The following is a 16,138-nucleotide window of genomic DNA, read 5'->3' on the forward strand; positions in this document are numbered from 1 at the left end:
AAATATTTGGTCAAATTATTCATTCTGTGTATAAACAAAGATCAATTTACCACTTTGGCTCAACTTATCCCACTCTCCCCTACTTATTATACAGTTTCCATAATGATGAGGCACCACAATAGGATTTTAACAGTTACAGTATATTTAAACACAGAAGGTCACATCATAAAAATGTGTTTTGTTTTATGTTATTAAGATAAGGGCCTCAATGAAATAACAACAATAAAGTATATATTTTTAAATGGTTTATTATCACATACAGGTGCAGTTTTACAGGGTTAGTCATAGTAGTATGGCACCTCCTGGAGTAAATTAGGCTTAAGTGCCTTGCTCATGGGTACATCAACAGGTTTTTCACTTTGGTTGCTCAAGTATTTGAACCAACAACCTTCCCTTTATTGGCCCAATGCTCTAACCACTAGGCTACCTGCCATCCTAGGCACAAGTAGGCAGAGGTTTTCACAGTGTTACACACATTACAAATATAAGTACAGTATGTACCCTACTATAAATGGGGCAGTGTGATAACTTAAATATGACATTTGATTATGCCAATAACATTGTGAATCCTATGCACCTGCAAATGTCAACATTAAGAGAAGTTCTGAAGGGAACTTTCAAGAATATTGTGATTTCAAATGTCTTGACATCACAGCTCATCACAGTAGTTCACTGTTTAGTGCAAGGGTCCTGTCTAATACAAAATAAATAACACAGCACAGCACAGCTTCTGTATTAGCGGAGTCTGTGGTGCAGGCAAAAAGTCAACCTCAAGTCATATCAACAGTCCGCCTGGAATGAGGAATGCATGCTACATTTGACTGAACACAGGTAGGTAGGTACTGTACTTGGGTAGTGACAGCACGTTATCTGGTAAAACTAGACAAAGTGATTTATAAAATGTGTAAATCCAAAAAAAGAATTAACTTTGGTGGTGAGCTGGTAAATTGTTTTCCAATGTGGTACAATAGAATGAAATATGGATGGTGGAGTGATCAAAAGGCATGATTGAGTCATTAGTGTGTCTATAGCAACAGTTCTGGATTCCAAAGCTATTCGATCACATGACCATCTTGCCAATCCTAAACCACTTTTCAGTTCCTATGCACTACAGACAGGCCCCGTGGGAGGGAACTTGAGCTGGCACATGTGGTCTCCATATGTTTGATATGTTCCATTAACTCCATTCCAGCCATGACAAAAAGGCCCGTCCTCCTATAGCTCCTCCCGCCACTAGTCTCCTCTGACGCTCAGATAGGCTAATAACCGATTGATAATTCTACCTTGTAGTTTTCTTGCAACCTACAGTATCAGACCACTACTTATGACACAACTTTGATTACAATATAGCTACAGTATTTCAAGGGTCAAGGCTCTCGATTGCAACCATTTAATGGCGTTTTGCAACTCTTTGACTTGGCTGTGCGACTTAAATCTGTAATTGGTGGCGTGCGAGCTGAACATTCATTACATGGTCACTTCACTCAAAAGTTTTAAAAACGTCCTATTTTTTGAGTGGTTAAAACCATGATTTGGTCAAACAGTAAAGTGCATTATCCTCATGATTCCTGTAATTAAAGTGTCTGCCCAGCCACTTGACCTGTTCTGCTGAAGCCTGCTGCTGTGATGAACAAGCCACGATGTGCACTCCGGGAGTGTGAAAAAAAGCTTCTTGATTGTATAACATTTCACTATAACATTTGAAAATTCAATTGCGGGAAATTCATAGATTTAGAAGCAAATGATGTTCTCAGCTTTCTGTGAGTATACTTTATATTTGTCATCTCTTAATATTGTCTCAATAGCAACTTTTTTACAATCAAAATATTAGACATGGCTTTCAGATACGAAGTCCATGAAATGCGCAGTTGCGCATTGACGCATTGTATGTATGTAGGTTAGCAGTGCTACAATTGTAAAAAAATAAAAATACAAATAAAAAAAAAACTTTACTTTTAGATTAATACATGACTACTAGCAGCGGGTATTATATTTTGTGTTAGTGATCTAGCTAATGTGTTTGAGTTTTAATAATTAAAATAATTTAGCCTATGATATTAGTGCACATAAAGATTTAGGCAAATTCATCCCTATTGAACAAACAAAAAAAAATAACATTCTGGAGCCCTATTTTAACAGTAAAATATAACAACAAAACCCTATCGTCAACTCACAATTCATGACAATCGCTGGATTCGTTTGCACATCAAAATACTGTATCTGGAATCATGCAGTCCTGCTTGTAGATGTCGGATTGAACATGTATTTATTGAATAGCCTAACATCTCAGTAGTTATGGTCCATCTTGGGTTAGTTATAAACATCTTTGATATGACTACTCCCATAAAAACTCTGGATGGAAACGTGGTTTGTGGCTAATGAGACAATACAAATGTGTTGTGGACTAAAATATAACTAAAATGAAAGGGCATTTAGTTGACTAAAACGTCACTCTTTTCGTCATTTTAACAATGACTAAATCATTATTCAAATCACAAAAATGTGACTAAGATTTAATGATATTTTAGTCAAAATGACAGACTAGAATGAATCTAAAAAAGAGTGCCAAAATGAACACTGAAGCAGATCTGTCGTGGGGAGGGGCTGGGCGTGTGGGGGCTGGTGGAGCAGTGGGAAGCGGCGGCTGTGGGGATGTTCCAGTATTGGCTTTGGAAGTTGAGAGCAGAGCGAGCGAACCTGGACAGGTGACATTCTCTCTCCCTTTGTCCGTCACTTTCCATGGGTGGGGGCAGGCTCATGCAATTCCTCAGGGAACCATCACTGCAAAAATAAAAACACACAAGGCCATTAGACTTTATTCATACTTTATGACAGACATGCAAATCTACAAGTAGACTCCATCCATCCATACATAATATAACCCAGTAGTAGTAACTCCATGTCTCTCACCTGGTTATGTCAGCTGGCGCTCCTCTCCAGGCCTGTCTGTACAAGCTCCCAGCCACATCCCCAGCCACCCCAGCTAACCAACGCATGTCTGCAGGCACCTCTGGGATCCACTCCACAATCCTGGAGTACAGGAGAGGGACAACAGAGAGTCAAAGTACTGTCATGTAGCAGTAGGGGGTGCAGTTCTCAACAATTCCCGTGGTGGATTGACTTGCCTATTTTGTGACAATGTCCACTAGGTGGCGGCCCTGTGCAGTGCGTTCGAATTGATTGGGTTTAGTAAGAAACCTCAACCTATTAAATTGTATTTGTCACATGCTTCCAACAATGCAGAGATAAAAAAGACAAATAATATAAAAATAACAACAACATTTCGCTACAATCGCATTAACATCTGCAAACCATGTGTATGTGACCTCCTCAGAAAATCGATTTAAAATACACAATGAGTAACGACAACTTGGCTATATACACTATATACACAGGGAACCAGTACCAAGTTGATGTGCAGGGGTACGAGGTAATTGAGGTAGATATGTACATATAGGTAGGGATATAATTACTAGACAACGGGATAGATTAAACGGTAACAGCAGCATATGTGATAAATCAAAAGGGATTAGTACGAAAAGGGTCAAGGAAGATATTCCAGGTAGCTATTGATTAATTATTAAACTAACTATTTAGCAGTCTTATAGCTTAGGGGTGGAAGCTGTCCAGGGTCCTGTTGGTTCCAGACATGGTGCATCGGTACCACAATTTTTAGGGCCTTCCTCTGACTGCCTGGTATAGAGGTCCTGGATGGCAGGATGCTTGGCCCCAGTGGTGTACTGGGACTTACGCACTACCCTCTGTAACACCTTGCGGTCGGATGTTAAGCAGCTACCACACCAAGCAGTGATGCAACCAGTCAAGATGCTCTCCAAGGTGCAGCTTTAACATTTTTAGAGGATCTGAGTGCCCATGACAAATCTTTTCAGCCTCCTGAGGGGGAAGAGGCATTGTCGTGTCCTCTTCGCGACTCTGTTGGTGTGATGTGGACCATGATAATTCCTTAGTGATGTGGACACTGAGGCACTTGAAGCTCTCGACCTGCTCCACAGTCCTGGAACATATTCCAGTCTGTGCTAGCGAAAAAGTGCTGCAGCGTAGCATCCGCCTCATTGGACCACTTCAATATTTTGCGCTTCACTGGTACTTCCTGTTTGAGTTTTTGCTTGTAAGCACGAAACAGGAGGATAGAGTTATGGTGAGAATTGCCAAATGGAGGGCGAGGGAGAACTCTGAGCGTCTCCGATGCCACCGTTCTGTCCAGCTAGATTTAATTTACCATGTCCTTGTTCGGCCACAACTGAGAGATATAGGATATTACAGTTCTTCAGATCAAGTTGACAGGATAGTCTCCAACAGAGCTCATTCAGTTTATTTTCCAGTGATTGCACGTTCGCCAATAGAACAGAGGGTAGTTATTTGGTTGTTGTGGTGGGCTAATGAGGCTGCTGTATGCTAAAGGCTAGTTATGCTAAAGGCTAGTTATGCTAAAGGCTATTACTGGGCTTTTTAGAAGATGATTTGTTTGCGTTACTGTTGCCATTAAGGGCTTGTTAGTTTGTGGTAGGTAGCACTAGTAGTGGTATACAATGTCGTCTTACCTCTTGCCCACTGAGTAGGCTGATACCACAGGTAGTGTGCAGGGCAGGAGCATGTAGGAGGCCACTCTGACCAGCAGCATCTCAGACACCTGAGCATACAGACCAGGCTTCTGCTGGCACGCCTCACAGAACACTACAGTCATAGAGACACAATATGTCACACTTCGCTGATACGGGCACAGCCTCAGATCACTTTCAGTGACACATAATCAATCACATGTCACTGACAATAGCATAGTGACAACACAATGTTATAACTAGGTAACAACAGCTTTTAACAGCTTTGAGCAGAAAATATTGGAAAGTCTAGGTCAGGGATGGGCAACTTTGATGGGGGTGGGGCCGTGGTGGCCACAAAAAAATCTGAACTCGCAGGTCTGCATACATACATCCATGCCCACACATGCAGTCAGAGACAGCCCTAGCCTTTAGGTGGCCGTAATTTTTTTTTTTGGGGGGGGGGCCTCCCATCTTGCCATGGGGCGTAGAGAAAATGTTGCAGTTTTAAACCACGTTTGCTACAATTCTACACATTTTTCCATGGGGCGGAGAGAAGATTTTGCAGTTTTTAAAGTTTTTATATCTGAGTGACTAACAAAATCAATGGGGGCTCCCTGATCGGTAATTCAACGATGATCATGATTACTGCAAGTTTAGATAGCTGGCTAAACTAGAATTTATCAATCCCCCCCAAGAATTGCTGACATGGGCTAATTGAGTGACTGCCAGTAGCTAAGTTTCCATCCAATCTGTGACAGATTTTCATGTGAATCTTCTAAAATCTGCATAAAACAATATGCGCATTTTCCCACCAGAGATGTGTTTCCATTAAACTGACTTTTTGCGGCTAAAAGACTGGTCATGATGACGTAGCGCACACTATGTCTGCATTTATTAAATTGTACCGCCATTTCATGTATCCATCAGCCTGGTGGTGACTTTTTGTCATGCATCAGGTAATTCATCCGCCTGAATTAAATAGTAACTAATTAACTAACATAATTGCAAAAGGGTTTTCTAATGATCAATTAGCCTTTCAAAATGATAAACTTGGATTAGCTAACACAACGTGCCATTGGAACACAGGAGTGATGGTTGCTGATAATGGGCTTCTGTATGCCTATGAAGATATTCCATTTAAAAAAATTATCTGTTTCTTTTCTTTCAAAAACAAGGACATTTCTAAGTGACCCCAAACTTTTGAACGGTATATATATACAATTTTTTTGGGGGAAATTGATACGTAGGCCTACAAAATGGCGCGGGATGCAAGTTGCCCATCCCTGGTCTAGGATGACCTCCTATCTACCTTTCTTGATTTGGGTTGGCAGGTTGTCAACAATATGCTCATCCAAACACCAGCGTTGCTTCCTCAGGAGGCGTAGCCGCCAGAACATCCCGTTCTTAGTGGTTTCCATGGCGACGGGCTTGCAGCAGCAGGTGGCTTCTGATAGGTTGGGGCCGGCAGTCGGACACTCCAGCTTTAGCAGATCTGACAACATAAACGATACATTAATAATCTTTGCAATACAACATAGATTAGTTGTTTGTTTAGCACAAAAAACGGTGCGTGGCAACTATGGGGCAAAACAGACAGGGTTGGCTTAGATTGTTTTTGTCTCAATGTTTATTGAAACCATAAATACATTTGCACAATGAGCATCTGTTGTCTCTCAAATACATTGTTACAGTTGTTGGTTAGCTAGCTAGCCATAGTAGCATTGACATGAAATCAGTTAAAACACCTAAAAACAAGAAATGGTAATCAAGATTAAACTAGATGAAACAAGCCACCTACGAGTCCCCACACGACAGCTTCTTGTCATTGTTGCTAGCTATCTGACTGTTCAGAATCATAACAAAGCACGGCTTCTCGCACCATCGATGCGCGCACCTTTTACTGATGTTTTCAGCCAATCCGTCTATACAAATATTACACCATAAATAAGTGTTGGTTTACCATAATGGAAATGGAAATTAGTGCTGGTTTACTTTACACTTCATTTTGAACCCTGTACAATTGACATCATTGATGCTCACTGCGTATATGTCACAGTAGCTTATGATCTTAGCACAGCCCACTATTACTGTCAAAGGCAACATGGTAATACTCACGGTTCTCCTCAAGAAAGCGAAGGGCGTCCTTGTAGCCACTCTGACATATCTCTGCCATGACCTGTCAAAGAAAACACATAGATCGTACCTATTGATGTAGGGGATCATATGCAAGAGATAGATTGAATAAATATACTGCTCATGTAAAAGAGACAGAGGATACCCATAAGGCCGAGATTTTGTTAATCATATAACAACCGATATATAACCACACAAAATACAGGGCAACGGCTCAGACACATTCATCATGTCATGTGTTATAACTATTACAATTTCACTTACTGATTAGCAATCATGTTATTGCTGATACTTTTTGGAGAAATGTCCTCTGGTCTGATGAAACAAAAATAGAACTGTTTGGCAATAATGACCATTGTTATGTTTGGAGGAAAAAGGGGGCGGCTTGCAAGCCGAAGAACACTATCCCAACCGTGAAGCACGAGGGTGGCAGCATCATGTTGTGAGGGTGCTTTGCTGCAGAAGGGACTGGTGTAATTCACAAACTAGATGGCATCATGAGGTAGGAAAATTCTGTGGATATATTGAAGCAACATCTCAAGACATCAATCAGGAGGTTAAAGTTTGGTCGCAAATGGGTCTTCCAAATGGACAATGACCCCAAGCATACTTCCAAAGTTGTGGCAAAATGGCTTAAGGACAACAAAGTCAAGGTATTGGAGTGGCCATCACAAAGCCCTGACCTCAAGCCTATAGACAATTTGTGGGCAGAACTGAAAAGGTGTGTGTGAGCAAGGAGGCCTACAAACCTTACTCAATTACACCAGCTCTGTCAGGAGCAATGGGCCAAAATTCATGTTAACCCTTGCAAGGCTGCTGGCCCGCACGGCATCCATAGCCGCTTCCTCAGAGCATGCGCAGACCAGCTGGCTGGTGTGTTTATGGACATATTCAATCGCTCCCTATCTCAGTCTGCAGTTCCCACATGCTTCAAGATGGCCACGATTGTTCCTGTAGCCAAGATATCAAAGATAACTGAACTAGATGACTACCACCCCGTAGCACTCCCTTCTGTCATCATGAAGTGCTTTGAGAGACTAGTCAAGGATCATATCACCTCCACCTTACCTGCCACCCTAGACCCACTTCAGTTTGCATACCGCCCCAGCAGGTCCACAGACGATGCCAGGTGGTGAAGGTAGGAAACAACATCTCCACTTCACTGACCCTCACACTGGGGCCCCACAATGGTGCCTGCTCAGCCCCCTCCTGTACTCCCTTTTCACCCATGACTGCATGGCCATTCACACCTCCAACTCAATCATCAAGTTTGCAGACGACACAACAATAGTGGGCTTGATTACCAATAACGACAAGACAGCCTACAGGGAGGAGGTGAGGGCACTCGGAGGTTGAAGAAATTTGGCTTGTCACCTATAACAAACTTTTACAGATGCATAATTGAGAACATCCTGTCAGGCTGTATCACTGCCCGGAAAGGCAACTGCACCGCCCTCAACTGCAAGGCTCTCCAGAGGGTGGTGCGGTCTGCACAGCGCATCACCGGGGGCAAACCGCCTGCCCTCCAGGACATCTACAGCACCCGATGTCACAGGAAGGCCAAAAAGATCATCAAGGACAACAACCACCCGAGCCACTGCCTGTTCACCCCACTACCATCCAGAAGGTGAGGTCAGTACATGTGCATCATAACTGGGACCGAGAGACTGAAAAACAGCTTCTATCTCAAGGTCATCAGACTGCTAAATAGCAATCACTAACTCAGAGAGGCTGCTGCCTGCATAGACTCAAATCATTGACCACTTTAATAAATGGGATCACTAGTCACTTTAAACAATGCCACTTTAATAATGTTTACATATCTAACATTACTCATCTCATATGTATATACTGTATCTTATACCATCTATTGCATCTTGCCTATGCCGCTCGGCCATCGCTCATCCATATATTTATATGTACATATTCTTATTCCATCCCTTTAGATCCCTGTATATTAGGTAGTTGTTGAGGAATTGTTAGATTACTTGTTCGATATTACCGCACTGTCGGAACTAGAAGCACAAGCACTTCGCTACACTCGCATTAACATCTGCTAACCATGTGTATGTGACAAATTACATTTTATTTGATTAAAGTATGGGCATTCGTACACAGCCTGTGTGTGTGAAGTTAGTCAGAGTTGGTTAAACACTAGTACATGTGAAGGAAAATGAAGGGTTTAGTTTGTGTGAATGTGTGTGCATGTCATGTAAAGGTCATGTCAAATGTAAAGGCGCCTGAGTCAAAAAAAAAACACAGTTCCTTGTTCTAAGTAGGGCCCCTGCACATGACTCTGTCAGTGGGATTTGTGGTCACAGGGATTACATAATCCTACAATTCCAGAAAACACAACATTCCATGAAGGCAAAAGATGGTGGCAGATCTTGGATTTCAGCAACAATAATAACACAGCGAAAACTAAACTAAGAGACACAGATCAACCTCAAAGAGGGATAAGTTCACCTTGCGCTAAAAGTTGACTCCCATGTAATTTTCCAGACAGTGAAGGAGAATGAGGAACACAGGGAATGTATCAACAATAACAGAAGCCAATAATGTCCTGCCAGTACTGATCACTGTGGAGTTGGGGAGGGACAGGGCAGGTTCATGTTTAGATAGGAAGTACTGTATGGGGAGTGAGGGTAGGAGGCAGAGTCCGAAGAGGAGACAGGGTAGGGGGAAGTTGGGGTTATATAATTAGGAAATAGGATAGTGGGAGGTCAGGGGTCAAGTTATAAGGTGTCCAGTCACCCATACCAGACCACTAGACTCTCCTATAGAAAAGTAAATAGAATGTTTAGAACCATGGAAAACTACTATTTCAAGGGTACCTAAATAAGGTTTTCTTTCAGTCAACTTGGTTCAACATCTCACTATGGAACATGCCCTTATTTGGTTGAAACCTTATTCAATCACGCCTACAGGCCAATCAGAGCTATGTGGGTGTACACCCCCGCGTGTCTATATAACACCCTGCACTGCTCTGGTTTCCTTATTCTTCTATATGGTTACTATCTGGTTTCTAGCCCGTTAAGCAGATTTCTTACGAAAACTAGCTCTCAACATAACTGTTCTTTTCGGTGTGGGTTACCACCCCACCACGGAGCATCGAGTTCCTTATTTTCTATTTTCAGAAATTCTGCTAACTTCAGCTTCACTTTACCGATTGAAGTTACCTCAGTTAGCTTGTCAGCAGAGCTTTTTGTCATCTGCTAGCTACAGTACACATGTTGCCTGGCTTACAAACAATTGGCTTTGTTAGCTAGCTAGCTGTACTGCTTTAACATCCCACTAATAGCAGGTTCCCACAAATGTTTCTACTTCTAGCTCTCCATCAGTTCCCACTGTTCGCAGTTAGCTAGCTGAATTTTCGAGTGTCTTGGCTTGTTAGTGGGCTAACGGCACCACTGGTGTTTTAGCTAGTGTGGGCGCAAACGGTACATATAGGGACAAACATAATACTGTAGAGCAAAGGTGCACATTAGACCACAAGAGGAAGAGGACACACTTAGAGTGCATTTGCCATTCTGGTAAAAACAGGAAACCAAGAAATAACAGACATAATGGCCAAAGCCATAAAATGCATAAATGCTTAGGGTAAAGTGCATTGTCTATTGTAGAGGACAGGAAACCAAAGCAAGGCCATGAGTGCATAGGACAGCTGGACATACCGAGGTCAGAGGGACACACAAAGGAGGGTGTCAGCCAAATGACCAACAGATGGACTATAGACATAGTACATATATCATTCATAGGACACGAAAGGGTCCTGCCACCATTATAATCTAATCATAATCTAATCAAGAGCGGATATAGGCGTTATTGGGCATGAACAAGCAGGAAGCCTGAACTGAAAGATAATGGTGGCAGATGACCTGAGGGAAGTAACTTCATAAACATATGGAATGGACTCATATGCTGTGTGTGTATAAATACAGAGCCAGTGCTCTGGAAAGGTGTGTGTTCTACAGAACATCTAGGCTTCTGATATGTTTGTATTAAAAGCCTATATTGAATTCACAAGTTGTTGTAAGTGTTATATTTTGAAACAATTATCCATGACACTAGCAACCTCTGGGCTAAACCGCAATTCTGGTTTGTTTGACTAGCACGAGCGGTGCTGTTTCTTCAGACAGACACAGTCCACTCACCAGCAGCACGCTCACCAGCAACACGGTGCCTCAGAGCACAGATGTCACTCCAAGCAACGAGCAGAGGAGACTACCTCGGCTTCACCTGGAGGGAAGGGGAAGAAGTGGCACACCTAGTGCTAGGTGCGGGGCTCGAAGATCCAGCAGAGTTCCTTTGACCTTGGCGACCAGAGTCTCCTCGGATTCCTGTGTGAGGTCACACAAGCTCATTTACACATGGTATAGGTGTTGCACAGGAGCTCCCATCAAGATCCATAAGCCCTCGTTGGGACGGGTCAACACTACTCTTCCCCAAGTATAGTTCTCAAATAAAGAGCTCCCATCACATCCAGGCCCACGGGCTGAGGGTGATGGTTCAGAATGTTCCCATGTAAAACAATCAACTTCTTGAGGGTGTCATTGTCTCTTCCACAAGACAGGTTGCCCACATGTGGAGTTGCCCCAAGTGGGGTGACTGCCACAGGGCTCCTCATCCCCACCAAGGGTCAGGCGGGTTCCCTTACATCTCACAGAGAGCAGTGGGGCACGAGTGCAGTCTACCCTTGGGTCCCATGCACTGTAGACCAGGGGTACAGACTACAATTCGCAGGGGCCCCCCCGCTTTTCATGGGAATAGTACAGCGGCCCGAATCCTTAGAGATGAGAAACAGTCTCTGTTGGCCAAGGGAGCCACACGCGTGGTGCTGAGGGAGGAAGCTCACCAGGGCTTATTCAGACATTATTTCTTGGTCCCCCCCCCCCCCAAAAAAAGGGGGGGATTTGCAGCACCTCAACAAGTATCTGAAAGTCTACAGATTTCGATGGTTGATCTGACGTGTTGATCTGCGTGGACACTCGGGTGCAGGCAACGGAGCACATAGCCCAGCTGTTGTCACACCTGCTCGCTCTAGGCTTCAGGATAAATTGTGCCAAAAGCTTACGCCTTATCGAACCAGCAGAAAATATTTTAGGGATTGTCTCTGGACTCTGTAGCCTGTTGAGCAGCCCTCACCGTGGAGACAGCGACAGCTTTTCGCCACTGTGTTTTGCCCAGCAACATCAGTCACGTAATGGATGTGTCTGAAGCTTCTTGGGCTCATGGCCTCCATGATTGTGGAAGTTCCGCTTGGTCTCCTCCTCATGAGACTTCAAGCAATGGGTGACCTCACTCCACTTGGACCCGTCTCTCCACCAGCACAGGTGCGTGCTTCTCTCTGCAAAGTGTATATCGGCACTTCAATACTGGAAAGATCCATCCCTCTTGACGCGGGGCTGCCCTACTGGGAGAGTCTTCACCGTAAAGAAGTGACAAAGGAGGCATCACTACAGGGATGGGGGCAGTCCACGAAGGGCGTACGGTGAACGGCATATGGTCAGACTCTATGAGTACAGCCCATATCAATGTTTTCAAGCTCTATGCTGTGTTACCAGGCCTCACGCACTTCAGTCCATTCTTACAGTGCCAACATGTCCTGATCAGCTCAGACAATACGTCTACATTGGCATATATCAACCGACAAGAAGTAACATGCTTCTATCAACTTCACTCTCTAGCGAAAGAGGTCTTGCTCTGGAGCACCGACCATCTGTTGTCTCTCGGAGCAACACATGCCATGTAGACTAAGCTGAAGTGCAGATTTACTGTCGTGGGGGAACCCCCTACCAGGGGAGTGGTGACATCATCCTGAAGTCATCAAGGAGGTGTCGGGGCGTTAAGGCAGGGTTGCCATCGATCTGTTCGCATTGCAGGACAATGTTCCCTGTCGTGTGTTCTTCGTGATGAGAGATCACAATGCTCTTCTAGGCGTGAACGCGCTGGCCCACAAGTGGCCAGACGTGCTTCTGTACGCCTTCCCTCCAGTGGGCCTGACCCCCCCTACTCTGAACAGAGTGAGAGCAAACAGTCTATCCCTCATCCTGATAGCTCCACATTTCCCGGGAAGCCATGGCTGACGGAGATTGTACCTCTCCTGTTCGGGCAACCATGGCGCCTCCCACAGCTCAGGGATCTGCTATCCCAAGAGCAAGGCAAAATATTCCACCCTCATCCCGAGCTGATGGATCTCTGAGCCTGACCTGTGAGAGGTCCAACTTAGACTCGGCGAGCTTGCCTCCGAGCGTGGTTGCCACAATTCAGAGCACCACAGCTCCTTCTACAAGAGGTGGAGGGTATTTGAGAGGTTGTGTTCGAGACAAGAGTTGGTTTCCTTTCAGTGTTCCTTCCCTGCCGTTCTCTCCTTCCTACAGGAATTTTTCGACAAGGGCAAGGCGTTAGCGACCTTCATCCGCTCTCGGTTCATCCTTCATAGACTCAGTTTGCCCCTGACTACTCCAAGGTTATGATACAGCCTCACGCTGCATTCATTCCTAAGGTCATTCCCATGACTTATTATAGTCAAGCCACTGACCTCTGTCCCCTCCACCCTCCGCTGTTCTCTTTTCCAGAGCAGCAGTGCCTTAACAAGTTGTGTCCGGTGCGCACACTGCACATCTACATAGACAGTACTAGGCCATTCTGGAGTTGTGACTAACTGTTTGTTTGCTTCAGCAACCCTGCTCTGGGAAGGGCTTTGCCCAAACAATGCATCTCCCAGTGGGTAGTGGAGGCTATCACCAAGGCATACAGTTGTCAGGGATTGCAGTCTCCCATGGGTGTTCGGGCACATTCCACTATAGGAATTGCCACTGTTCAGAGGCATCTCCGTCTTGGTGATTTGTGTGGCGGATAGTTGAGCTTCCCCTCACAACTTGGTGAGGTTCTATCACCTGGACGTTACTGCGCCTTCCCTGGTGCACACAATCCTAGGTGCTGGAGCTGAGTAGGGTGGATCAGGTACATTACCATGTACCAAAACGGGCTTCTCAGGATTCTGACTATTGGCATTTTGCATTTTGCAAGTATGCCATTGTGAGATGTCGAACCGAGTCGAGTGAAAGAAAACGTTGGATTACAGTATGTAACCCCAGTTCAGTGTAGGAGATGAGGGAGACATCTCACCAGATTGCACTTGTCTAATAGGTAGTTCTGAGAATGAGGAAACCAGAGCAGTGCAGTGTGTTATATAGACATGCAATGCATACACCCACAAAGCTCTGATTGGCCTGTTAGGCGTGATTGAATAAAACTTTAACCAATGACCCGCAGAAGAGGGCGTGTCCCATAGTGAGATGCCTCCCTCGACTCTTTCAGGGAACCCGGAGTTACACACCGTAACCCAAACATTTCATAACACATTCATAACCCATACATAAGGCATTTACAAGTAGTCATAAACAACCCATCTAATGAATGGGACTAAGGAGCATCCTGATCCTCCATCCTACCTTCGGCAACAGGGCCTACATAAGGACTTCATAACACATTCATAACACATAAATAACACATTGGTAAGCAGTCATAGCGGGCGTCCTACACTCTTAAAAAAATGGGTTGCAAAAGGGTTTTTCGGCTGTCCTCATAGGAGAACCCTTTTTGGTTCCAGGTCGAACCCTCTGTGGAAAGGGTTCTACATGGAACCCAAAATGGTTCTACTTGGAACTAAAAAGGTTTCTTCAAAGAGTCCTATGTGGACAGCCGAAGAACCCGTTTAGGTTCTAGATAGAAGAAAGGGTGCTAAGTGTGTACCTTGGGTTCTGGGGGGAACAGGGCCTTGCTGAGGCGGTACATGTTGCTCAGGTTCAACCGGATGGAGGTGTTGGTGAAACGAAGCTCGTGGAAGTTGAAGGAGGTGTCCCGGGGACAGATGTCGCTTTCGCCTGAGAACGGAGAGATGGTGATGGTGTTCTTCAGCTCTGACTGAGGAAGGTTGTCACTGATCCCCCCATCCACATAACGCTGAGAGAGAAGAGGGGGGAGAGAGGGAGGAGGGAGAGCGAAAGTGAGAATACTTGGGTGTTTTTGGAACCATGCACAACTTACATCAGGACCACAGCCTCTCCACAGAACAAGACCCCGGGCATACTGTGGTCAAGGTGTCTCAGGGCTGACAGAGATGACTGTTCTACATCTCTTGTACAGTATAAAGGCTACCAACTTAGAATGAATGTCAGATAAATCTTCTCTAAGAGGCAAGACACATCAATATAGCTGTTAAAGAATCCCCCTACCAAGGGCGCTATTTCACTGTTTTGTGTAAGCATTTGTTTATTTGCTTTCTGGAGCCGCGCTGTCTGAATTTCACCCATCCTCACCCTTCGTCCCCCTCACCTGAGATATCAATATCTCCTCCAGTTCATGGCTTCAGCCAATCAGACAATAGCCATGTGTCTCAAATCTTTGCACGTTCTAGCCCTGCAGTCTCTCCAGGCCCTGATTGGCTAGCCAGCCTTACTCACGCTCTCCAAGGGAGTAAATATTGCCCTGTACCTAAACTGTGTTATTCCAGTCTGTGAGTGTGGGTGAACAGATGTGCATACGATTTGTGACTACAAAGTAAATTGATGTTGCTGTTATCATTGTAGTATGTACTAGAGTAGCAGTATTCCATGTAGTTCTCATTCCTGTTATTATTATGTTACTACTGATATTGTATGCAAGGACGAGTCCTTGCTCTTGTGTGTTGCTGTGCAACTATTTGTATAACATACAGTCCTTGTCATTAGTTTTACTGTGCTATTGCCACGCTAGTCATTCATCTGGTGTTACTATGCAATACATGGTTATTAGGTCATTGTTAGGTACAGTCCTTGTTGTTTATTCCCATACCCCATTATATCGTGCTCGGAAAATATCTATTCAGGACAGTATATTTCTCCTGTATAGCATATTTACTCCCTCTCGATTTCTGTCCATTACAGAACCATACCCATGTACATCTTCTCCTGTGTATGATTAAAGTTCCTGTGTGTGTTGACTCTGGGCTGTTTTATTCCCTCTAACCGGGGGAGGTGTGTTAGTGAGTCACGAACTAGTAAAATATGTAGAGCCGGGTCACTCTCTTTCAATTGCCCTGTGCTCGATACAGAAATGGATCAAGCTCATAGGCCATTAAAGCACTGACAGATACCTCTAGGTATTTTGAGGAGAGAGGAAGTAAATAATAGTATTTGGAAAATATATTATAAATATTGGTTGACTGTGTAACGGTTTTCTTTATGTGAAGGAGAGTCGGACCAAAATGCGGCGTGTCTATTGCAATCCATGTTTAATGAATTAACACACTAAACACAAACACTACCAAAACAATAAACTTAACAAAACCCGAAACAGCCTATACTTGTGTCTCCTAACACAGAACAATGACGTCAGGACACAAAGGACAATCACCCACGACAAACTCAAAGAATATGGCTGCCTAAATATGGTTCCCA

At 44.2% G+C, this 16,138-nt stretch overlaps 1 protein-coding gene across 1 annotated transcript in view; it reads right to left on the bottom strand.

Annotated features, from left to right (window-relative positions):
* Nucleotides 1-232: 232 nt before the first annotated feature.
* Nucleotides 233-16,138, bottom strand: part of LOC110500176 (patatin-like phospholipase domain-containing protein 2) — a 28,614-nt gene continuing 12,708 nt past the window's right edge. Inside the window, exons 4-9 of the mRNA XM_021577378.3 lie at nucleotides 14,454-14,663; nucleotides 6,678-6,738; nucleotides 5,872-6,054; nucleotides 4,563-4,695; nucleotides 2,911-3,030; nucleotides 233-2,781 (exon numbers count right to left, since the gene is read on the bottom strand). Coding sequence (XP_021433053.3) covers nucleotides 2,553-2,781; nucleotides 2,911-3,030; nucleotides 4,563-4,695; nucleotides 5,872-6,054; nucleotides 6,678-6,738; nucleotides 14,454-14,663 — 936 coding nt within the window. The 3' untranslated portion in view covers nucleotides 233-2,552. The remainder of the gene's footprint in view (nucleotides 2,782-2,910; nucleotides 3,031-4,562; nucleotides 4,696-5,871; nucleotides 6,055-6,677; nucleotides 6,739-14,453; nucleotides 14,664-16,138) is intronic.

The sequence above is a fragment of the Oncorhynchus mykiss genome, chromosome 21 (genome assembly GCF_057628025.1).
Source record: "Oncorhynchus mykiss isolate SJ-2025 chromosome 21, ASM5762802v1, whole genome shotgun sequence".
In the NCBI taxonomy this organism is placed as follows: Eukaryota; Metazoa; Chordata; class Actinopteri; order Salmoniformes; family Salmonidae; genus Oncorhynchus; species Oncorhynchus mykiss.